Raw genomic sequence first — 22,877 nt, 5'->3', positions numbered from 1 at the left:
ACAAGTGCCTTCATATTCTTGACACTGGGCAAGCTCATCAGCACTGAGAATTCCCAAAGCAAATGCTTGCTCTATTGCTTTTGACTAAAGATACTTTTGACCAGGGAAAAGTATCTTTAGTCAAAAGAAAGACCTTGACTTTGGGTTTCGAGAGACATCACTTCAATGTGGCTCCCACACGCTAGCTACATCACCTTGAGCAGGCTGCCTAGTTATTCTGGGCCTTGGTTACCTCATTTGTAAAATGGGAATGCTAATGTGACTCTAACAAGTGGCTGTGAGGCTTAGTGAGATAGCACATGTTACAGACTTTGTGGTAGGTGCTAAGAAACATATCCATGCTCTCTAGACAGTTGATAAAATGTTCATGTGCTGTTAACAGAGACTTACAGTTGGCCACTGCCAGCCTGCAGAACTGGTATCAAAATAGATCATGTGGTAGATTAAAGTGGTGGCCGTGACCTTTAGGGATAAAATATCTCTCTGTATTTGTTTTAATGTGGACTACTTCAAGATTTTTAAAAAATGTTATTGCTTTGTTTTTTAGAGTTTTATTTTCTGATTCTAAAAATTATAAATGCCCATTGAAAACGATTCGGGAAAATACAGGAAAGTTGAAAGAGGAAAAATAGAAATTCTTTTAATTTTAGAATTCTGTTATATTTTCTTGAAGCCTTTTCCTCTGTGACTGGTTTTAAAATTGTGTAGAGAAAGCTTCTATGTCTGTTTTTCAGGTCAAGTAGGAAGAACACTTTTATTTTATTTGGGGAATCTAGGTGAGTGCTTTGAGGACCCTGGTATTTCTCAGGATAGGACTTTGTTAATAAATAAAAGTATATCTTTGGCTTCTTAATAGATTACATATTGGCAATTTCTTATTTCTGGAATACGATATAAACATGTGATGCATTTGAGACTCCCACTGCCTCTCCAATCCATTTAGCCTCTGAAGAAAAATACAATAGATGGATTTCAAGAATGTTCTAGAGCTTCTTCTCAGAACAAGTGCTATTTCTTGGCAAACATAGATCAGTGCAGCCTTATATTACTGCATCAAGATTTATAAAAGGTCTTGGCATATGTGTGGGTAGGATGAATAATTGTCAAACACCATATCATTTTAGGATTGACTATGTAAGACCGTGATGTTTAACAGATTAAATCAACCTCTTTAAAGAGTTGGAGGTGAATACTTCACGCAGCTATAATTTTCCATCTTTCTTGAACTCTGCACTTCTAGGGTATTTGTAGTAGTGTATGTCTAGCCATGATTTAAAATATCACCATATAGTTTAGCTATGCTTTTCTATATGTATTTTCAATTGTTATCACTATACAAGAAATATCCTAGAAAATGGAAGTGATGCCTTAAAAAGGTGAACAGAAAAAACAGTAAAAACAGAAAAAAGTTAAAAAAGGAAAAAGAAAAGAAACAATAAAATGGAAGTATGATTTAATACTCTTCCAAATGATTTTTTATCTTCAAATTCAATCCAGTAAACTTCTGGAATACATTTACATATCTCACAAAAGGTACGTTGAAAGAAAAAATTGTTGCTTTTAGTTATGATCATTGGATTCTTAACATTGAAACAAAACTACTCTGCAAATGCTGCAGAGAAATTTTTCTTAATTAGTTGCAGCAAAGGTGGCATTTGAGGACAGATATGCGGGTGTATATGATTCAGGCAGTGTCTGACCTTGTGGCGGGGGTTAGTAACTATCTGCTCCCATGAGATGACCTAAGAGGCTCAGCAGAACCCTTTTTTGCCCCCAAATTAACATGTTAACTTGCTATGGTCTGCCTTCTTTTCCTTCTAGAAATTCTCTCTTTGACCAATTGATATAGGTGAGCTTGCAAAATAAGATGAACAAATGGCATATGATTCTAGGTATGTAGGAATTCCATAATCCAGATGAGAAAATCAGTATTGCTATTTTCTATCCACATCATTTGCGAAAGAAAGATTCAGGGGCCACTCTTGTGCTGTTGGTTCACTGTTGCTTTGGGAGCTAAGAGCTTGGAGCTGAAGGAAAGGCTCAGGGCCTGCTCTGGGATCTCAGGGTGGGAGTGGGATAAAGGAGGGAGAAGAGGTATCCCCCCAACCTGGGGTTCTCAGGTGGGTAAGGCTGGGTGGACTCACAGCAGTCTCTGATTAGCTGGTCAGACACTACTGCAGTGAGGACTAAGGCAGATTTCCCTTTCTGTTTTTCTTGGTTTTGCCCAGGCAAGTGGAAATTCTAGCCAGCTTCCTGTTAACTTTCAGCAGACAGTGGCTATAGTAAAAATTTCTCAGGTGCAGGACATCTCAGATACACGGGATTTCAAATAAGAATATTTGTATATTTGCTTTCCTATTCTTTGTTCCTACCCTTAAAACTTAAAACGCAGCCCACATATATTCCTAATTTCTATTTTAAAGCGTTCAATTTAGGGAATTAGGAGAGTTCTTTGTGGTTTGCCAAGATTTCCATACTTTGGGCCATAGCATCCCTTAGTCAGGGGTTGGTGTTACTTGCCAGAGATAGCACAAGCGAGTCTCCTGTGGAACAGGAGTTAATGATACACCTCCAGCAAGATTACCTCACTCAGGTAACTATGGCTATGTTAACCCTCCAATACACAAAGTTGATATAACTTAAAGAGTAGGAGGAAGAATATTTAGCTAAATTACATCTATTTTTTAATTACCACCAATGTTGCTGATAAATTAATGGGAATTTTGTTTTTCTTTTTTTGCACGTATGGGTCTCTGTCTCTCTATTTAAATGATGTATTACTAAATGAGTTTGAAGGTGATTGTGTGACACATTGTAGCAGCTGCATTGCTACCATCTAGTGGACAATTAATGCAATTAATTATTCTTTGGCTTGACAACTTTCGCAAACCGTTGCTCCTTCAATGGATTCTCTTTATGAATAGGACACTGTTACAGATATTTTAAGATATCATGCCCAATATGGAGTCTCATTTTTCTTGAAGTCATATAGAAAGTAATGAGTTAATAGTCTATGAAAGTAGACTACAAAAAGTCTATAAAGTAATGAGTTAATAGTCTATTATTTTTAAGTAAGAGATGCCTCTAAATCATAACTTTAGTACATCTCATTCTATTTTAAAATTTGAACTTGGCACAATACTTCCCAACATTAGTATGTTCAATTCCAGTCCTGGAAAACTTCAAGTCCTGGAGTGATTTTTGCCACTTTCGTTGGTCCAAGTGGTCAAGTCAGGGTCCGTGGCATCCTCTTGTCTCACGTCTGATCTGCTTTCCACACCCTAGCCTAGTTGGTGTTCGAAAAACACCATGACCATGTCATGGATGACTTAATATCTTCCATGGATTTTCATTGTTCTTAGACCAGTGTCCCCAATCCTTAACATGACCTCTAAGCTCTGCCTGACATGGTTCCTACCACCCTCCCTAGCCTGGACACATGCTCTTCTTTCCTCAGCTCTCTAAATTTCACCCTCACTGGCTTTCTTCTTACACTTTTGGGATAGCCACAGGCCTGGAAGGGGTGCAGCTAACTGTGATTTATTTGTCAGGTTACAGCACCTTCTGAGGGAGGCTTCTCCCCTACATCAAGCAGGTAGACTTTTTGTACGTTCTTTTTGTGTAGTTCATCCAGCACTTATTTGATTAACGTAAATTAGATCACTAATTAATACATTGTTAATTAATGAGTTAATTATTTGTGTAATGTCTGTCTTTCCTAAGGGCCTATACACACGTTAAGGGCAGAAATGTTATCTTTCTTTTTCATTGTTCCATCTTCAATTGCTTAGCAAAGTGCATGGCATGTAGTAGACAGCTGACAAAATAACTTCAATGAGTGGAGACCAAAGCTAGACCAAGAAAGATGGTGTCTTTTCATGTATGCCAGGTTTTATAGTCCTGAATTTCCCTTTACATTTCTTCTTAGCTCACAAGCCTCCCACTGTAATCAGTGCATCTGCACCCTGATGGTCTTGGCCAGCACCCGAGGATGTTAACTCCTATACAGTTGACCAAATCCTCACTGTGCACGGCTTGCTTAGTCATTCATTCACATCGGTTTATCCCCAAAGAAGTAGACCATATGTCAGGTTTTCCAATGGTAATGATTCACTTTTATTATGATCAATATGAAAAGATCTACCTAGTTTAATAGACCCAGAAACTTAAAAGAAAGATTGGGATCTGTAAAACATCCAGGCAAACCAAAATAAGAATTCAAGAAAGAAAAGAAATGAAAAATGAGAATTTTGAAACGAGGCCATCAGCTTTCTCAACTAGTACAGGTGTTCCAGGACATAGCTGGCAATGTACTTGATTGCCAGCAAGGTCTCCTCGCAGGTAGCCCGGATCTGGGATTCTGGAAGGGCAAAGCCGTATCTGCCTGTATCTCGGAGTTCAAGGGTGAAGGAATATCTGATTCCTTGATCATAAGCCCAGTCGTCAGAGCCCCCAGCAGCAGGATCTGAAATGTGCAAACAGCAATGAAAAAAAACTTTAAATCTAGGAAGGAGCTTTAAAAAATTGCCACTTTCTTTTTATCATTATAAATGTTTCACTGTGCAAAATATTTTGAGTAGGCCAATTTTCTAGTAAACTGGATCATAAATGTTTTGGGGGCCGTTTTAAAAAAATAACTCCAATCTTATTAAACGTATCACCACTTCACTTTGTAGAAATGATGTGTTTAATACTTCAGAAAGTATGTAATCTGTAATGCAAAATTCCCAGTGTACTTGTATGCTATGGTGAACTATACTTGATATGTGAAAGGATGTGTATTTCTCAGGAAAATAAGGAAAGCTGTGTATGATTGGCAAGAGGAGAAGACTCTAAACCCGGCTGAAACTATGCCAAATGATAAGATTAAAGAAGCTGAGGGCAGGGCTATGCCTTCATTTTCGTATTTTTAGTGTTTATCTAGCATAGGGCCTGGCGTAGATAAGGTACTTTTTGTTAATTTATTCAATAACAATCATGTTGTCACTAACACATAAAATATGTATTAATTAATTCATTTGTTCATTTATTCACTCATCTGTTTTTTCAGTCAACAATTGTATAGCCCCCACGGAACAGCAGGCTATGGCCTCAACTCTGAAGATGCCAGAACAAGGGAGAGATGTTGGCTCTGCCCTCCAAGGTGTTACAGTGTAATGGAAAAAGAAACCTAGCTGTATTGAATAAAATATGCACCAAGTTCACAATATATAAATAGGTGGGCTATCTCTGCTAGAAATCCCTTAAGAAAACAGTATGCCTCGTATGATTCAGAGCGGTTTTTAAAAAATAATAAAAGTAAAGAAAATTGTATTCTGCATAAAGGCTTACAATAAATTCCAACAACTCAGGACCAGAGCCTCTCCAACTGCACTGGAGGCCACTTGATGATGAGACCAGGTCTTTTTTCATGTGTGTGTTTCAATTTCTTTCCAACCTCAGGCAGAAAGAAATCATTTGAAGGCAAAGGAAGATATACGTAGAAATTGAAAATGAGGCCTGTGGAACGTGCCTTCCAGAGAGATCTAAGCTGCAGCATCTACAGCTCTGGAGTCTAGCCCCTACCACTCTAGCCACTTGCTTGCATACACTGAGTGACTGATTAGAGCGACTGGTGTCTACCTCTTGAAGGTGACTTGTGCCTCAAGTAGCCCTGGTACTTGTCTGTTTAGCCAAAAAAACAAAAACAAAAACAAAAACAAAAACACTCGTCTTTTTTTTTTGAAATGGAGTTTTGCTCTTGTCACCCAGGCTGGAGTGCAGTGGTAGGATCTCAGCTCACTGCAACCTCTGCCTTCTGGGTCCAAGTGATTCTCCTGCCTCAGCCTCCTGAGCAGCTGGGATTACAGGTGCCCGCCACCATGCCTGGCTAATTTTTTGTATTTTTAGTAGAGATGGGATTTCACCATGTTGGGCAGGCTGGTCTCGAACTCCTGACCTCGTGATCCGCCCACCTCGGCCTCCCAAAGTGCTGGGATTACAGGCATGAGCCGCCATGCCTGGCCGGAAACACTCTGTTTTATATTTTCCTCCAGCAACGGTCCTTTCAAATAAAACTTTTGTGGTGTCATCATCTTGGGAAGTTAATTCTGATACTGTGGGGTTGGTTGGTCTCTTTGTGTGTGCTTTCCTTGTGCATCCTAATGTCACAGCACTTGGCACCTGTATCACAAAAGACTGCGTATTTTTTCCTGCTTCCCTACTGCCAGTTTTTTAAAGACTGCTCTGATCTCTCCCTCCTTCCTTTTCTCTTTTCATCTTTTCTTCTCTCTGTTCTTACTTTCTTGTTCTCTAAGTGCCTAGTGAGGCCCTGGCACATAGTAAGTGCTCAGTAAATACTTACAGAGAGCAAATGTCTCTGTGGGTTGAAAAGGATATTTTTCTTCCCTTCCCTTTTTATTTTGAGACAGGGTCCTGCTCTGTCACCCAGGCTGGTGTGCAATGGTGCAATTATAGCTCACTGTAACCTTGAACTCCTGGGCTCAGGGGACTCTCCCGCCTCAGCCTCCTCAGTAGCTGGGATTACAGGTGTGCGTGACCAGCTAATTTTTAAATGTTTTTAGAGACAAAGTTGCTATGTTGTCCAGGCTTTCCCTCCTTTTTTTTTTTGAACAGAAAACTGATTACATATTTTAGAAAAATTAGTTGTGAGGCAGAAGCCACATGCTTTAAACTATCAGAAAATAAACGCCCCAGGAACCATTTGTTGGCTTTTTAGGCACATGGTTCTTTGCACAGTTCTGAAGCCAAGACTCACAGATTGTTGTAGCTCCTGGGCCATATGTGTACTTGGTGCCGTGCAGTGAGGCAAGTTCTTTCACAGCAGCTTTAGCCAGGGTATTCTGCAAAAGAAACAGCAATAAGTAAGGAAATAAATAAAAGCATACTGCTAAATAAATGCCCTGTACCTTATTTTTAAGGCATCCAAAGCATGTAAAGTAACAATTTGGATAGTATTATATGCTTTTTCAGGACCCATTTTCATTTTTCTACCTAACTTAGTGATATGATCCAAGTAATTCTTGTGCAAGGATGTCTTCCCTAGTACCCTCCCCAAGCATTCACTCTGAGCCTCTATTTATCTTGTCTTGTAAGAGTTTGTAAGAGTAAAGCAGGAGACAAGGAAGGCTTTATGGCTGTGCAAAGAAGTTGTCTACCTGTTTGCAGGCAAACAAACCAAAACACACGCACGCAAAAACCCAAAGAAAACAAAACAAACAAACAAAAAACCGCTTGGCAATGTGCAGGTTATAAAGCCAGATTAAGTTACGATAGGGTTGTGTGAGTTAGGGCAGGAGCATTAGAAACTGCCCATAGGATTGGCTAGTCAATGCAACATTCAGTGCCAGCATGGAAATGCTTAGGACTGGCAGTTCCATAGATGAGTGGTAGCTCCAGCTTGGAAAATTTTTAGACTAAAAAGTTACAGAATATTCATTCTATTTCAAAATGCAGAACATTTGAATTTCAGAATTTAAAAAAGTTGTTAAATATTAACTTACGTGTAATCTTTTTTCTTAGAAGCATCATCACCTTCTCATAAGAACCATTGCCCTCCGGTTCCCTGCACCCAACTCCTAGGGAAAGGCTCTCTGTACTCAGAAACTCTGTGGTAAAACTCCACTGACATACTGCCTATTTAAATAAAACACTTGAGAAGCAAGGCCTGGCTCAGCTGTCTGGGGAATACAGATTTGAAAAACAAATTGTTTACTGCATGAGAATTAGCCATAATTCATTCCGGTAATGAAACTGGCTGTATTTCATATTCTGGCATTATAATTACTTCTTCTACATATGCCTGGAAAACTGTGAGGTTGGTGATGAAATCAGAATAATATGATTTTTACAAAGTAGGAATTTTCCTTCCCTTATTCTAGTGTTGAAACCAGTTTAGTAGAATCTTATGTCAAACTGATGAGGGCATGGCCATAAGACTTCAAGGATTCCAATTCCTAAAGCATTAATACTTCATCAGCCAGGTGGTAAATTAGAAAACTTTAAGAGAGTTATAAAATGTAATTCATTATTTTCTGTTCTGGTCCACTGAAATGATGCAATCAGCTTCCTGGAACTAACATTATTTTCAGAGTTTTGGTTCAGTGCCTGCAAATTTTAGGGTTCCATTTTCCTGTTTCTAAACTGATAAACTAAGACATGCTTTCTCTAACTGCATGGAATATTTACTGTTGTGGCCTAAATATATTGCTCCTCTTGTTTAATCTTATTGTGACAAAGACACTAGATTTAGATTTTTTTAACCCTTTGGTTAAACCCTTAGGTTCCACTGCCAATTGAAACCAGAACCAGTTAAACATTACATAATGCTAAGAATAGATTTAAAACCATCTTCTGGAGATGTGAAACATGGTGAGGCAATAGTTCTTTTTGTAGGTAAACATGATATTTTCTACCATTCTACAATTTCTTTAACTTGCCATTTATCAAAGGAAATCTCTAGTTAGTTATTTTTCTGGAAGGCAGAACCTCTGATCTTACAGAATTCTTATTCCTTGCCCGGTTGCCTTCTTCAGGCTTTACTTCAATTTTTCCTTAAGCCTTGAATTATTATTTTTAGTTAGTGGAAATATTCTTCAAGATTAGTTCCAAACATGAATAGTTACGAAGACTTGAGAAGATTTAGTAGTCATTGTCGTTTTCTTTTGGGCTCGTGTTGATTGATTGTCGTTCAAGTCTCTCAACATATTTACTGGTGCAATACAATAATACAGTTTTCAGACAAAACCAAAGGGGGCTATTTGTGATCTGTTATCTCTTTTGACTTACTATCTTATCAATTTAATCATGATTTCCATTAAGGCCACAGAAAAATGTTTAGTTGTCCTTTCCTCAAACCACACTCTGGGCATGTGAAGTGACATCCGCGTTCTCTCTATGCCTTCACTGGCATCTTTTGGAAACAGTTGCTCTAGTTTTTTGATGCTGAAGGAATACCTGAGGTTGATGTGGGCTTAAAAAGGTTGTTATTTTATTCCTGTCACAGGTGCACACTGGAGGAACATTTAATTTATGTCTAAGTTCTCAGCTCTTGTCCTCAGTTGCTCTCTCATCTTGATATCCACCTCATCTCTCATCTTCTGAAGATCACCTCATCACCACGTCTTCGGTGGCTCTATCATGTCAAACCTCTTTGGCAAAAACAGTTGTTACAAACCAGGTCCGGCCTTGTCTCTCAGGCTACATCATTTGTTGTGTATTCTCGTGTTCCTCCTGAGGTAGATTTTCCTGAATTACTTCTCTATACACCCTTTCCTGCTTCTCCTGACCTCCATGACTGTGGGTACCCTTTTCGCTTCACTGGAATCCTCTTTCTGTCTTTGCAAATATGAATAATTGCTATTGTTTTTCCAGATTCAGTTTTAGTGTTATCTTCTTTATGAAACTGCCTCTACTCTCTTAGGAAGCATTGAGCACCCCTCCTTGTTGGGTGCCCACACTTTTATCAGGGTTCACTGTGTGCTATAATCAGTTGTTTTTGCATCTATGTCCTCTCCAGGTGAGCTCCTTGAAGGAAGGAATTGTTGGCTATTCATTTTGTATCCTCAGCAGATTGCATAGCACCTAGCAAATGATTAGTCAACTGAGTCTAACACTCTGGCTTAGGGGTATTATGAATAGTCAAGATTTGGGTGGAGGTGCAGAGTGCTGAGCTTTGCAGAGGCTGAACCCACCTGAGTGGAGATTGGGGATGCTTCTGGGGAGGGCAGTGGTACCATTTATTGATGGTTGATGGGTTGCTACATTTAGACATTGACATCTTCTGTGCATTTTACTTATTTCTATTAATTAAAAAAAAGTCTATGGATCTTTCTCTCAGCCCCTCCAAGGCCAAAAGACAAAAAAAAGTCAGAACAGACATTAATCAAGTAAAATATCATATTTTAAATTCCAATTATGTTAACAAAAATCCCTGGAATCAGTGTGCGTCTTTTCTTTAGAAGAGTTCAAATAATTTCACAAATGTTACTCATTTATCTTCTCAACATTATCTGTCCAGATTTCACTGACACAGAATTTTCTAGCAGAATGGAATGCCATCTGGGGCAGCAAGCTCAGTGGGAATGTTCCAATCAACCTGGATGACTGACCCCTGCCAAGAATGGTAGAGAGAAAGGTAATTCTTGCATTTGCTACAATGTTAGAGTGGTAACTCTGTTCCCTTGCATGTTTCTGTAAAAAGAGACGAGGGCAGATGATGGAAGAGCCAAGAAGCAACGACACAGCAGACAGCTCGGTCCGTATCTTGAAATTCCAATTAGTGACAATTTCTATACAACTTCTCTTTTGAGGGACATCTTACATTGTTTCTCAGTGGATTCAAAATCAGAACTAACATTTACATAAAAACTTAAGCTTTACAAAGAGCTCTTGATAAGAGCTAGATATTTTTATCCCCATTTTACAGATAAAAGAACTAAAACTCACAGAGGATAAAAGAACTTGCTCAAGGGCACACAGCCCCATAAGTGGCTGACTTGAGCTAGGTTCTTCTTTCTTTAAATCCTCTGCTCTTTTTCACTTCTCCTTGTGGCCTTGGAATACTTCAAAAGAAGTGTTGCTGGAGCTGGTTTTACCAATTGTAAAGAACAGAAGGAAGCTAAATATAAATCAGCCTCAGAGAAAACTTTGCTTTCGGTCAAGGCCAAACATGGTCAGCCTTTATTAATCCTTAGCTATGAATTTCCTACCACATCTTATGCATGTTCTCTTTTGTCATCTATTTCCTCAAAAAGAGGCCTTGGTCCTAGAGCAAAAGACAGAGAGAGTCTAAAATGTCACGTCTAGCTCACAGCCCAAGAGACAAAGTAAGAGCTAGTGTAATGTTTCTCCAGGCGTTGAGTTCCAAGGACCTGGTGAGATGAATAAGGAGAGGATATTCTTTTCCACTGACCTGCATTCCCATTGAATATATGATAAAGAAACTCCCCTTTCGTGACTGTGCACATCGCTCTCACTCCAATCTCTTGTACACGGCCAGCATCAATCTTCCAGTGGCCCATTATTACAGTATAAGAAAACAAAAGCTCCAAACCAACTATAAGGTATAAAACAATTTAAAGAAAATTTTCTGTAGAACTTTGTTTCTGACTGAAAGTTCTGAGTTTAGCCATCCCTATGGGTGAATATCTGTGATAAGGGAAGCATCAAAATGACCCTTAACTGCAGTTTCCTTCCTTCTGTCCTGCGATAATGGGTAAATTATACCAAGGGACCAATAAGAAACTTAACTTTTATAATTTTGGTGCAAAAGAAGAAGTCCTTATGGTCTATAAGCAGGCACCAAGGAGAAAGCATTTGAGACCTGAAAAAGCAAATGTGTTTTGAGAAAAAGGAGGCCCTGAGATTAGAGAAGGGCAAGGAGTTAGGAAAAAGTTTGACTTAGGAGAACCAGGCCTGCCGATTTCCACAGAGCCCAGGGGAGTGTGGGAATGCTTTCACTGATGAAAACCAAACTTTGTATTGGACTGATCTGCATACATATTTTTAAGCTCTTTGACATTCAAGGGAAATGTGAAGTGTGAGTCAGCTGAAATTGCAAAGTCTAGAGAATGTATGTATGTATGTATTTATTTTTCTGGTAGAAGTGGAGTTTCTCCCAAATAAATAAACACTGTCTAATGGGGGATTTGTAGGTTCTCTTGCACTTGAAATTTGCAGAACATTGTAAAGTTTTGTGAAGAAAGTATAAGATCCTGTGAAAGGCCAGAGCCTTTGTCCAGGAATGTGACTTTGTTCTTATCTTTATTTAAAGCAAGTTTCTCAACCTTGGCACTCTTGCCATTTTGGGCTAGATAATTTGTTGGGGATGGGAGGGCTGTTCTGTGCATTGTAGGAAGTGTGTCAGCATCCCCTGGCCTCTACCCACCAGATGCCAGTAGAGCTTGACAGTTATGACAACCAAAGTTGTCTCCCAAACATTGCCAAATGTCATCTGGGGGTGGGGGGCAAAATTAGTTGAAATGGAAGTCATATAAAATATTTAATTATGGTAAACTAGAATTTATTTTAGGAAAAAGATGAAAAAGAAAGACAACTGATTTTAAAGGTGCTATGAGAATGTCTTTTTCACTGTTGATGACATTACAAGTATCTTTTAAACATCTCTGCTAGGTCACTTTTGCTAAAACATCACTTTATCCCAAGAACTTTCAGGCTTTTAGGAAAAAATACAGATTGACCAGTTAAATTTAAATTTCAGATGAACAATAATTTTTCAGTAGAAGTCTGTCCCATGAAATATTTGGACATGGTTACAATAAAAATTATTTGTTGTTTGAATTCCAAATTCTACTGGAAGTTCTGTAATGGACCTACAATCCTATTTTCCAGGCCCCTGACTCCAGGGCCCACTGTGACACAGGATTCATCCTGGCATTCAAGTGCCTACACAACCTGGTCACCTCATTGATTGGCCCTTGCCCCGACTGTTCCCCAGGGAGAACACTCGATACAAGATGACCCCCTTCTACTTCCTTCCTCAACTTCATCTTTCAGTTTCTCCATTGCTCATTTGTTGGCTATTTTCTCTGCCTAAAACGTCCTATCCCTTTCTCTGCCGCTCAAATTCTGCCCAGACTTCAAAGCTCAGAACAAGTTGCATCCCTTCTTTATGATCTTCACTGTGTAGCTTCAGCAAACATTGCCATTTTCCTCTCCTGAATTCCTACTACTGCACTAATGGGAAACTCCCAATTCTGTTCTCCTTTTGTATGGTTTCTGGTACCCAAGTCTAGTCATTTCAGTAGGATTGTAAGTTCTCAGTGGCAGGAAACATACTTTATAATGAGCACTTAATAGTTGCTTAATGAAATTTCTTTTTTCCCCTTCCTTCCTTCCTTCCTTCCTTCCTTCCTTCCTTCCTTCCTTCCTTCCTTCCTTCCTTCCTTCCTTCCGCGACGGGGTCTTGCTCTGTTACCCAGGTTGGAGTGCAGTGGCATGATCTTGGCTCACTGCAACCTCTGCCTCCCGGGTTCAAATGATTCTCATGCCTCAGCCACCCGAGGAGCTGGGACTACAGGCGTGTGCCACCACATCCAGCCAAATTTTTGTATTTTTGGTAGGGAAGAGGTTTCACCATGTTGGCCAGGCTGGTCTCAAATTCCTGACCACAAGTGATCCTCCTGCATCGGCCTCCCAAAGTGCTGGGATTACAGGCATGAGCCACCAGGCCTGGCTATGAAATTTTTGATGATTGATAAGCCATGTACTGACCAGGCCTAGTAGGAGAATTTTATCAGGCCAAGAAGTCCCTTAAAGAGCATAATGGTGAATAAGCAACTAGTTTCTTAAATAAATTCTGAGTTTATCATTTAAAGTTTTTGTCTTTTAAGTGAGAGTATAAATTTGGAGAAAATTCCTGCAGCAGATATTTTGTGTCTAAAGCTCTGTTCACCTGAGCCGCTGATAAGCACACCTGAAAGCAGAATTGTGGCTTGCTACTCTTGCTATTAGGGACATGGAGCAGCTGTGATGGGTGATGTGCTTGGATGTGTGCATAGCCCGGCAACTGTTCGCCTTCTAATCACAATAGTTTTCCCTCTGATTTTTAGGTTTATCTTTAACCATAATCTTGCATTATACTCACATTCTTGAGGAGAGCAGGGGACTTGTGTCTTAGTAATGCCTTAATTAAAACTTCAATTAAGAGGCAGTGAGTGAGGTGCCACTGGACTGGAAGGTGTTAGAATTTAGAAGTAGCTTTCTATCTTTTGTTCACATTTAATAATTTTTTAGAAAGTCTGTCATATTTCTTCTTCTGGTTACTGTTATCTTTTTCCTGGTTAATGAATATATATATCTCTCAAAAGAATGGGCCAGAATCATAAAGACTAGGCCATTAGAAGTTAGTCATCTCAGCTAACCAGAGTACATCTTTAGTAATGTCCAGAGGCAGAGGTAATTATGATGTACTGTGTGGGATGAAAGACTTTCTGATGAATGTTCTTCTGCAAAGCAGTTCTATGGGGTACCACCATAGAATGTACCCACTTAAATATGTGTCTGTGTGTCTTTGGAAATTGAGGCAGCCTAGAAGATTCTTCAGGAGCCAGTAGCTTTAGACCCAGGGCTACCCTGACTACTAGTGTTGGCTTCACCAAGCCTTCCATACCTCAGGTGGAAAATGAGAAACAGACCAGAGAATTTCTAAGACTTTTCTAGGCATAACATTCTGTGCTTCTAATGCAGAGAAATGGTGCGAGACTCATGCCCTGGATTGGCACCTTTGTGTAGTGCACTCTGCTTTCCACGTTGTTAATCTGTGGAGAGGGACAAGATACTTGTTGGCTGGATATTCTTCTGGCTTCCCATTTTTCACTTTGAAGTTGTATTATTATTATTATTGTTATTATTAACAGTGTCATGTAGACAACTTTGCAGGAGGTGTACCAAAGATTGGGTGCTTCTTCCTGCCCAATAAGTGCAGTCATTTGGTTAGGTTTGAAAGGCTTTTATCCCAGTTTTAATTTCTCTGACAATAACAAGGTCACAGAATTCAATATTTCATTGTCCTTTAGAATTTTGGAAATCTAAATTCATTGTTTTTCTTCTAAGTCTTAAAACTTCCTTTGACGGTAGTGGCCACTTTATATTAAAGAGGTCTACACTGAGAGACTGGACGGTTTATGAGGCCATTAGAAGCTCAGAGTGCACTTTGTATTCTTGCTTTAAACAATATAGTATGAGTAAAATCAGTTTGCAAATGGGAAAGCATTATATGTGTGAGATATTCTTGTTATTCCATCTCCCTTCTGCTCTGCTAAACATATCTTTTCTAGTAGTCTTCTCTGCAATCCATATAATACTTTTCCTGTTCTTTACTTCATTGGTCTTTTGCATTCTTATCTCTGCCCTTCTTTCTTCGGAAGGTTGTCTTACGATGTGAGCAATTATTAGGCAAGCTACATGTAAAATCATTCAGAAATGAAGCCACATAAATTTTTGTCATGACTCAGATATCAAAGGACTGCTGCTTATGGGATGTCCTAAGTTTGGGCTGAAAATGCTAACATAAGGACAAGATAATTTCCTTTAGTCTAGTCTTATTGTCATTGAAACATATATATTTTTTGCTATAAATATAATAATAATTTTATAGATATAAAGAAAAATAGAAATCCCATGTATACCAATGACTTGGCAGAATGCTGTATAAGTCCTCATTGTTTCCTTTGAATTTTAATGTGGTATGACGCAAGAATTCATCTTCCTAATGTTTTACTACCTTTTGTTTTCTGCAGCAGAGTCACATTTCTCTATGTAAGAATTAATATGGAGGCACTAGATTTGGGTGGAAAATTAACTTTTCTAGACCAAGGCTTATTTTTTTCCCCTTGAAATCCTCATTGCAAATAAAAACTAAAAATGTTAAGATTGATATTTTTGAGAGAGTCATATTCTTTTTTGTCTATACGTATATTTGTAATTGCACTATAGTTAATGAGCTTGTTTTAGCAAAATGTGCTTTGGAAGTAAGTAAATTGGAATTCTACCATACAAGAAAAAGTTGGAAGGATCTCTAGCTACTCAAAATATTAAAGTTGCTTTGGTGTGCTAAACTAAATTCAGACACCAAATGAATCAGATAATCAAATAACAGTCACCTTAAGTAGCATGCCACTTACTAGTGGCATTTGAGTGTTTCTTTTAAGATACTAGAGGAAAGCTTAATCAATAGAGAAAATTATTGGAAATTAAAAGTTTTTAAATCAATGAGTCTGATATATCAAATTCAATTTATGCATTTTAGTCACCTGTCTTGTACTCTGGTAAAGATAAAAGTGGCATGTACTTTTATTTGAACTTTTTAGTTTTGTGTGTGTAGAAACAAGCATCCAAAATAAGATTATTTTGTGGCTTGTGCTTTTTCTCCTTTTGAGAATAGATTATGAACATTTTACTTTGGTAGAATTCTACTTATTATACTTCATTGGCAATTAGAATTTAACAACAATTTTGGAGGACAGGATTTTGAATAGTATCTCTTTTACTATTACCTCTCCTTGACTTTAAACAAAGAAGTGACTCTTAGGGAAGAGTATCAGTGACTCACGTTCTGTTGGAACAGTTTTACACCATTTGGCGCACATGTGAATTGGCCCATTAAAACTGCTAACTCTGAGGCTTGCTTCTTTTGCTGGAGAAAATTCCCTTAGGAAGTAGCAAAAATTATTCATAATATTCTAGAGGCAGGACTTACTTGCCTTTTTTTTTTTTTAAGGATGATTTGGAGACTTTTAGGGTAGCCCAGATTCTCGTTGTTATTGTATACAACTAGTGGCAACAAAGCTGTCTCATCACTAAAAGGGCTTACACTTATTCCTTGAATAGGAAATGTACTGAATAAGAAAACTTTGGCAGCTCAGCTTCCAGGAACACTTTAAGGTTTATTCTGTTAGTGTTAGTCTTTTAGTATTTATGTGTAAAACTAGTTGATACTGAAGCAAACTGGATATATATGTTATTGCTACTCTCAATGTGTTTTGTAATTTTAATTTTTATATTTTAATTATTAACTCATTAGTATGTAGCTATGGCTTTGGCTTTTTCTCTTCTGATATGGCACAACTTAAATATATTTACATGAGTTATACAAACTACATACCCCCACATCCCCTTTTCTGGTGGCCAGAAATTTTGGACAGAAATGAGGAGCCAACCACACCCATCTCTGGGACAGCAAGACTGTGAGTGCCCACTGGCAACACAGACAGCCTGAGCTTAAGTGAAAAACTGAAATGCTTAGCGGTGCTAACTTCTATATATTGGCCACGGATGGGGAAAAATGAAAAGCTTTTTGAAAAATTGTATTTTTTTTTTAAAGAAAAGGGCCCATCCAACTATTAGCTATCAATTTTCTAGGAGATGGGGTTATTTTTCTGATTTGTTCTCAAAATATTTACAGCATTACATATTTTATTTGGTCTCTGAAAGACTGATTCTGAAAGTATAAAACAACATTTTTCAGTTTTAAAGTTACTGGGTCTTCAAATTTATTCATTTAGGTAAGCCAAATATGCATGTCATTGTCTAAGTGGAATACACTTTTTTTTTTTTTTTGGCGTAACTCAAATGCTTTAAATCTTATATTTGCTCTTTTAGTTTATTGGTGCCAACTTCTGGCAGCCAGATGTTTCACAAATTAATGAAATATTGTTTGAAAGATTCAAACATGCTTTTTTAAAAAATTATTCATTGACATGTGATATTTCTCAATGAGAAAACTCATTATTTAACTGCTCAAGTGATTATGTCTTGATTGTTCAATAAGATTGCTAGTTTTTTTGATGTCAGAGATTCTTAAATTTCTTTGCTTTATGCCCTGTATGTGGTAAAGACTCATTCACATTATTTGTTCATTGATTGATTTACTTTTGAGTCTCACCCAATCAAAAAGTGAAATAAACAGTTTTAGTATTTAATGACTAAACCTGATATCACCCAAGTGTGACAAATTCCTAATGACATCTGCTATGCTCTGCTATGCTCTGGATCTGTGTCAAATTCAGCTCAGGGCAGCTTGACAAAACTGACTGAAAAAAAATATGTATGTGATCAAGCAACTTTGTTGATTATCTCAAATGCATCTGAAATCATCATGTAAGTCAGTATTGTGGTGAAGCCAGAGGAAATGGAACTATTGTCATTTTGAAGATTAGTCAATAAATCACATGTGGGGAACAATTTCCTGTATGAAAATCATATTTCTTTTAGCCAACTCCAGATTCCTTATACATCTGTAATAAGTTTTTCAATTCTACTACCAAAAAATCAATAAAGGGACTTGCAGAAAGTGTTCTTATAATGATTTTTTTTTTTTAGGATTAGAATTTTAAAAATCTCAGCAGTAAAATATCATACCTACTATTTTGCTACTTACCAACTCAACATTGTTCTCACCGACTTTGTAAGCATATGAGTAAGGGTAGATTAACATTTGGGAGTACGAGTGGATTGTCAGATATGCCTTGATGGAAGAGAGGTTGTTGCGGATGAAATCAGCCAGGGCCTTGGTCTCCTTTTCAGACTCTGCAGCAGGTCCACAGTAAGTTTCATCACAGGGGTTTCGAGAGGCTCCAATTTCTGGAAAAACATGTGATGTTAATGGCAAGGATCACCTAATAAGGTTCTTGTGAGGATGTTTTAAAGTTTCAAATTAGAAAGTTGTTTTCATAGGAGTCCTAATCAAGGAGGCCTTATAGTTGTCCCTATTATGTATATATTATGTAGTAAAATATCCATTTAATCACAGGATTAGGATGGTATGTTTTTAAGCTAACGTGGTAAAAAGTTGCACGTGGAATCACCAATGTGTCTCCGTGTAGTATCAATATAGTGTAAGAACATTAATAAGCAGGGGAGAAACTAATATCCATGAAAACATTTTTAGTATGATCATTCTTAATTGCATTACAATTTTATGTAAATAATGACTTATTTAATGGCTGTCTCCCCCTCTAGACTATACATTCCATGAGTAGTAGGATTATGTCTGGTTTGTTCAGCCTTATATTTTCAGCATCTAGCACAGCTGGGAACACAACAGAGTTCTCAATATGTTTTAGTTAATTGAATTAAATTTTTTTTTTGGGTGCTTTTAGAAAGTTAGAACTTTAAAATATAAAACTTCGCTGTTTTTTTTTAATTTTAGACACTATTGTGTTTTCTTATTTTTCCTGTTATGTTTTTCAATGGATAGATGCAAAATGGTTAGCCAGATACTTACCGCACCAACCAGCATCAAAATTTCTGTTGGGGTCTGTGCCAACGCAGCTAGATCCAGCATGGGTGGAGCGAGTCTTTCTCCAAAATCGGCTCTGAAAGTGGACTATATGGTTAGGACAAATATAACAGAGAGAGGTTGGTTTTAATTTAATCAGCCTCTCTCAGTATTGTTGCATATACCTTGGTCCAGGTGTAGATGTAGCCGTCGATATTGAGCACAGGCAGGATATAAAAGTCTAACTTGTTGAGAAGCTCTGTTATTTGGATCTCACTTCCATAGGTACGAACAGCCTGTATGTGAATTATGAAGAGGAACATCATGGAAAAATGGAACATATAATGCTGTTAAAATTTACAAAGACTGTTGAATGTTAACTTTGGTAACAAAAACAGTATTTCCTATTGAGGATGGACAATATTAATATTTAAAAAGCAATCAGCAAATTACTACCAATACTTAATATTTTTATTTATAATTGTTATTTCTAATTCTTCTCTGCTTCCAGGATATTTCTATTGCATCCTTCTTATTTTAACTTTTTACTTTAATGAGAAACTTATTTAATTAAAGACTTCTGAAGAACATATATATTCATTTCTTTTCAGATAACAACTACAATAGCTTTTTTCAAAGTTACTAAGGTATAAGTGTAAGACCTAGTTCTGGTAAGAAGTTCTGTGGATAGCTCTGCGTGTTCCTAATAATGTCATTTAGAAATGTATTTCTTGTCTATGAAACCTCCTGTAGATGATCTCACTAGAGGGAATGTCCAATATAACAAGATAATGAGAATGCCTCTCATAATAAGCTCACACTCAGGGACTTTGGGGAGGCTCTCACCAACACCCCAAGCTGCATAGTGATGGGAGTTTCCTTTGTTGTCTTTCTCAAGAAGGGACAATCCTGTTGTCCCTGTTAAGTAATGTAGACATTTATCTATGAATGAGGGACATCATGCCCATTTAATAAGTTCCCTTAGTCATTGTCCCTCTGATCCAGCATCATACTAAACTTAAATTCAACCCTTCCCTAGGCTTACTTGAATAAACTTTAAAATAGATTAGACTTCTATGTGTGAACAGTTTTTATATACTATTAGTAATTTTTTATATATATATAAATTAATTACAATATTACATGATCAAGCATGTGCTTTTTAGGTTACAGGAGCTATACAATCATGTTCTTTTAATGATCTGCAAATTGGAAAAATAGTAAAATTTCATTCTAAGGTCCAGTTATCCTCTTCTAAAAGGCAGACGGTGAGCTACATAGTGAAGCTAAGTGATGCCAATCTGATACATAATGTCTAGAAACCAAGACTATATAACAAATATATACGGAAGTGCTTCACACAAAAATTATGTTGTATATGATAATATTCTTACACATTTAAAGCACTTCAATGTTTTCAACTTTTAAATTTGAAATAATTTTAGACTTACAGAAGAATTGCAAAAGTAGTTCCCATATACCTGTCATCCAGCTTCCGGAATGTTACCATCTTACATACCCATGGTATAATTTTCAAAGTGAAGAAATTAACAGTGATACAATACTATAAACTAATTTATAGACTTTATTCAGATTTCACAAGTTTATCCACTAATATCCTTTTTCCATTCTCGTTTCCAATCTGGGATCCTACATTGCCTTTATTTGTCTTGTCTCCATTGTCTCCTCTGATCTGTGACAGGTCTTCAGTCTTTTTGTGTTTTATGACTTTAATACTGTTGAAGAGTTCTGGTCAGGTTATTTTGCAGAATGCCCCTTACTTTGAGTTTGTCTAAATTATTTTTCAAAATTAAATTTTGTTTATGATTGAAGGGAGGTCACTTATTTTAAGGAAGAATGCCACATATCACCATGTGATATGTCTTTTCACTGAATAATATCTGAAGGTACATGATATTGATATGTCTTATTTATTACTGGTGATGTCAACCTTGATCACTTGTTAAGGTAGTTCCTTCTGCTAGGTTTATCCACTGTAAGTCTTCCCTTTATAATGAATACATTTTTGGGAGGAGATAACTTTGAGACTGTGCAAATATCCTGTTTCTCCCTAAACTTTTACCCACTAATTTTATATACATCGTGGATTTGCCTGACATGATTATTGCTGTGGTGTTCTAGTGATGATTTTATGTTTTGCTCATTCTTTGTACATATATTAGTTGTAATTCTTCTGCAAGAAGGAGTTGTTCTTTGCCTCTCTTTTATTTATTGAATCGTCTATGCATATCAGTACAGACTTATGCATATTTTAAAACTTGTTTTTAAAAGGCTTATACATATATCTTGTTACTAGAATGATAAGGCATGAAAAACAGTATCATTTAGAGTAAGGACTACTATGCACTGTTTTCTTTTCTTCTGAAGTAAACAATTATTATTAGCCAGGAGATAATGATCCAATTGGTTTAACCACAACCATTAGGTTTTACATGACCAACCACTATACTAGCTGTTGGACTCTCTACCAAATGTGGGTGAGAAAGTTCAGATGAATGAAATTCAAATAAATACATTTTTTTTTGTTTTTTTTTTTTGGAGATGAGGTTTCACCATGTTGCGCAGGCTGGTCTCCAATTCCTGGGCCCAAGCAATCCAGCTGTCTCGGCCTCCCAAAGTGCTAGGGTTATAGGCATGAACCACTGCACCTGGCCCATAAATAGAATTTTCTGTTTAAAATCTTGCCTTATAAAGGTCTGTTGGTGGAAGTTGAAACTAGTTTCCAAAATTGGGAACTTGTAATTGTGGATTTTTTTCTGTGTTATTATTCTCTCTAGGTTTTAAGGAATTAATTGAAAATTAAAACATACATTTCTCTTTGCCAAAAACCACTCTACACACTGACCTCTCTTACAAACCACTGGCAAAATGCAGGAGAAATCCACTCTCTGGCATGGAAACCACAGTCTATGAAAATGGCAGGCTTATTTTGTCCAGCTTTGCCAACCTATTGCAAACAAAAGGAAAAGGAAAACCATGATTCATCATAGGACATTCAGGGGTTAACCTCCACTACCTGTCTGGGCTTGAGACTCAACAAGTGAAACCCAACAGCAGCAAGAGCTGGATCCCATGATTAAATTAAAATATAATACTAACACAGTATGTTCTCGCTTCTAGACTCACAATGTTTGAGCTGAAAGCTTATATGGCTGTTTATTACTTTTATTAAGCTTGACAAGCTCATATTTTCAGATGATGCTTGATTACCCTGCTTAATTGTACTCATGTGGAGGTTATTTTCAGCTACTGTTATTAGGTGACATGACCAAGACAACTGGATGAGTAATTAGAAGTAATCATGATTATTGCTAATCTTGTAAGAATTTTTACTACTCTCTCACTTATTCCTTGTCTTTTTATTTCCTTCATTAGAATTACATGACAAAAATGGTGTTAGAAAATGACAGAAACAAATTGTTGATATGCTTTGTAATGTTGTCTGATAGACATGAAGTTTATGAACCTCTTTAGCAAATGGATTTGCAAACGACAGCTGGGAAAGAAGAATTTCATCAAGGTAGATAATCATTTACATTGCTTATAGGAATGTGGTTAAATTTATAGGTCTTCTCTTATTTTATTGCATTTTTCCTTTTGAATAAATCAAAATAATGATTTAAAAATCCACATATGATAAAAGAAGCTGGGGAATCTGGTTCCCTCGGGGTTGTAGGCAGGAAAGAGTTATAACAATGTTTGGGATAAGCATGTCTGTGAAACAGATGTTCATATGTTAGAATTCATTGATTTAAAGCCCTCAGACATGGCAAGGTCATGGTTAAAAATGATTACCTTGAGGAGGTAAATATCACGTCCCTCAAATGTGGTTCCGATAACACTGCGAGAGATGAGGGCTGGATTCTCAGTGGCGACTTGTTGAGTCCAAGCCTCTATCTACCAAATGGAATCATTTGTAGATCAGTGTGGCATTCTTGGTTCAATTCCCAAAGTAATATCTGTCTAAATCATGTGCACATCATACCGTTTCCCACTTGTTGTACTTCACATAACTGTGTCCTGTTGCACGAACCCGGCTATCAAACTGAGCCTCCACCACATTTCTCAGGTTGCTTATCAGTACCCTGCAACGAACCAAAGTGGGTGTTCCTATGAA

At 37.3% G+C, this 22,877-nt stretch overlaps 1 protein-coding gene across 1 annotated transcript in view; it reads right to left on the bottom strand.

Annotated features, from left to right (window-relative positions):
- Window positions 1-4,087: 4,087 nt before the first annotated feature.
- Window positions 4,088-22,877, bottom strand: part of CPB1 (carboxypeptidase B1) — a 31,815-nt gene continuing 13,025 nt past the window's right edge. The window contains exons 4-11 of the mRNA XM_015131768.3: window positions 22,746-22,845; window positions 22,556-22,657; window positions 21,606-21,707; window positions 18,925-19,035; window positions 18,746-18,836; window positions 17,900-18,102; window positions 6,758-6,842; window positions 4,088-4,465 (exon numbers count right to left, since the gene is read on the bottom strand). Of these exons, the coding sequence (XP_014987254.2) occupies window positions 4,278-4,465; window positions 6,758-6,842; window positions 17,900-18,102; window positions 18,746-18,836; window positions 18,925-19,035; window positions 21,606-21,707; window positions 22,556-22,657; window positions 22,746-22,845 (982 nt within the window). The 3' untranslated portion in view covers window positions 4,088-4,277. The remainder of the gene's footprint in view (window positions 4,466-6,757; window positions 6,843-17,899; window positions 18,103-18,745; window positions 18,837-18,924; window positions 19,036-21,605; window positions 21,708-22,555; window positions 22,658-22,745; window positions 22,846-22,877) is intronic.

Source organism: Macaca mulatta, chromosome 2 (genome assembly GCF_049350105.2).
Source record: "Macaca mulatta isolate MMU2019108-1 chromosome 2, T2T-MMU8v2.0, whole genome shotgun sequence".
NCBI lineage: Eukaryota > Metazoa > Chordata > Mammalia > Primates > Cercopithecidae > Macaca > Macaca mulatta.
Note: the sequence above shows the minus strand (reverse complement) of the source record. Positions and strands in the feature narration are given on the sequence as shown.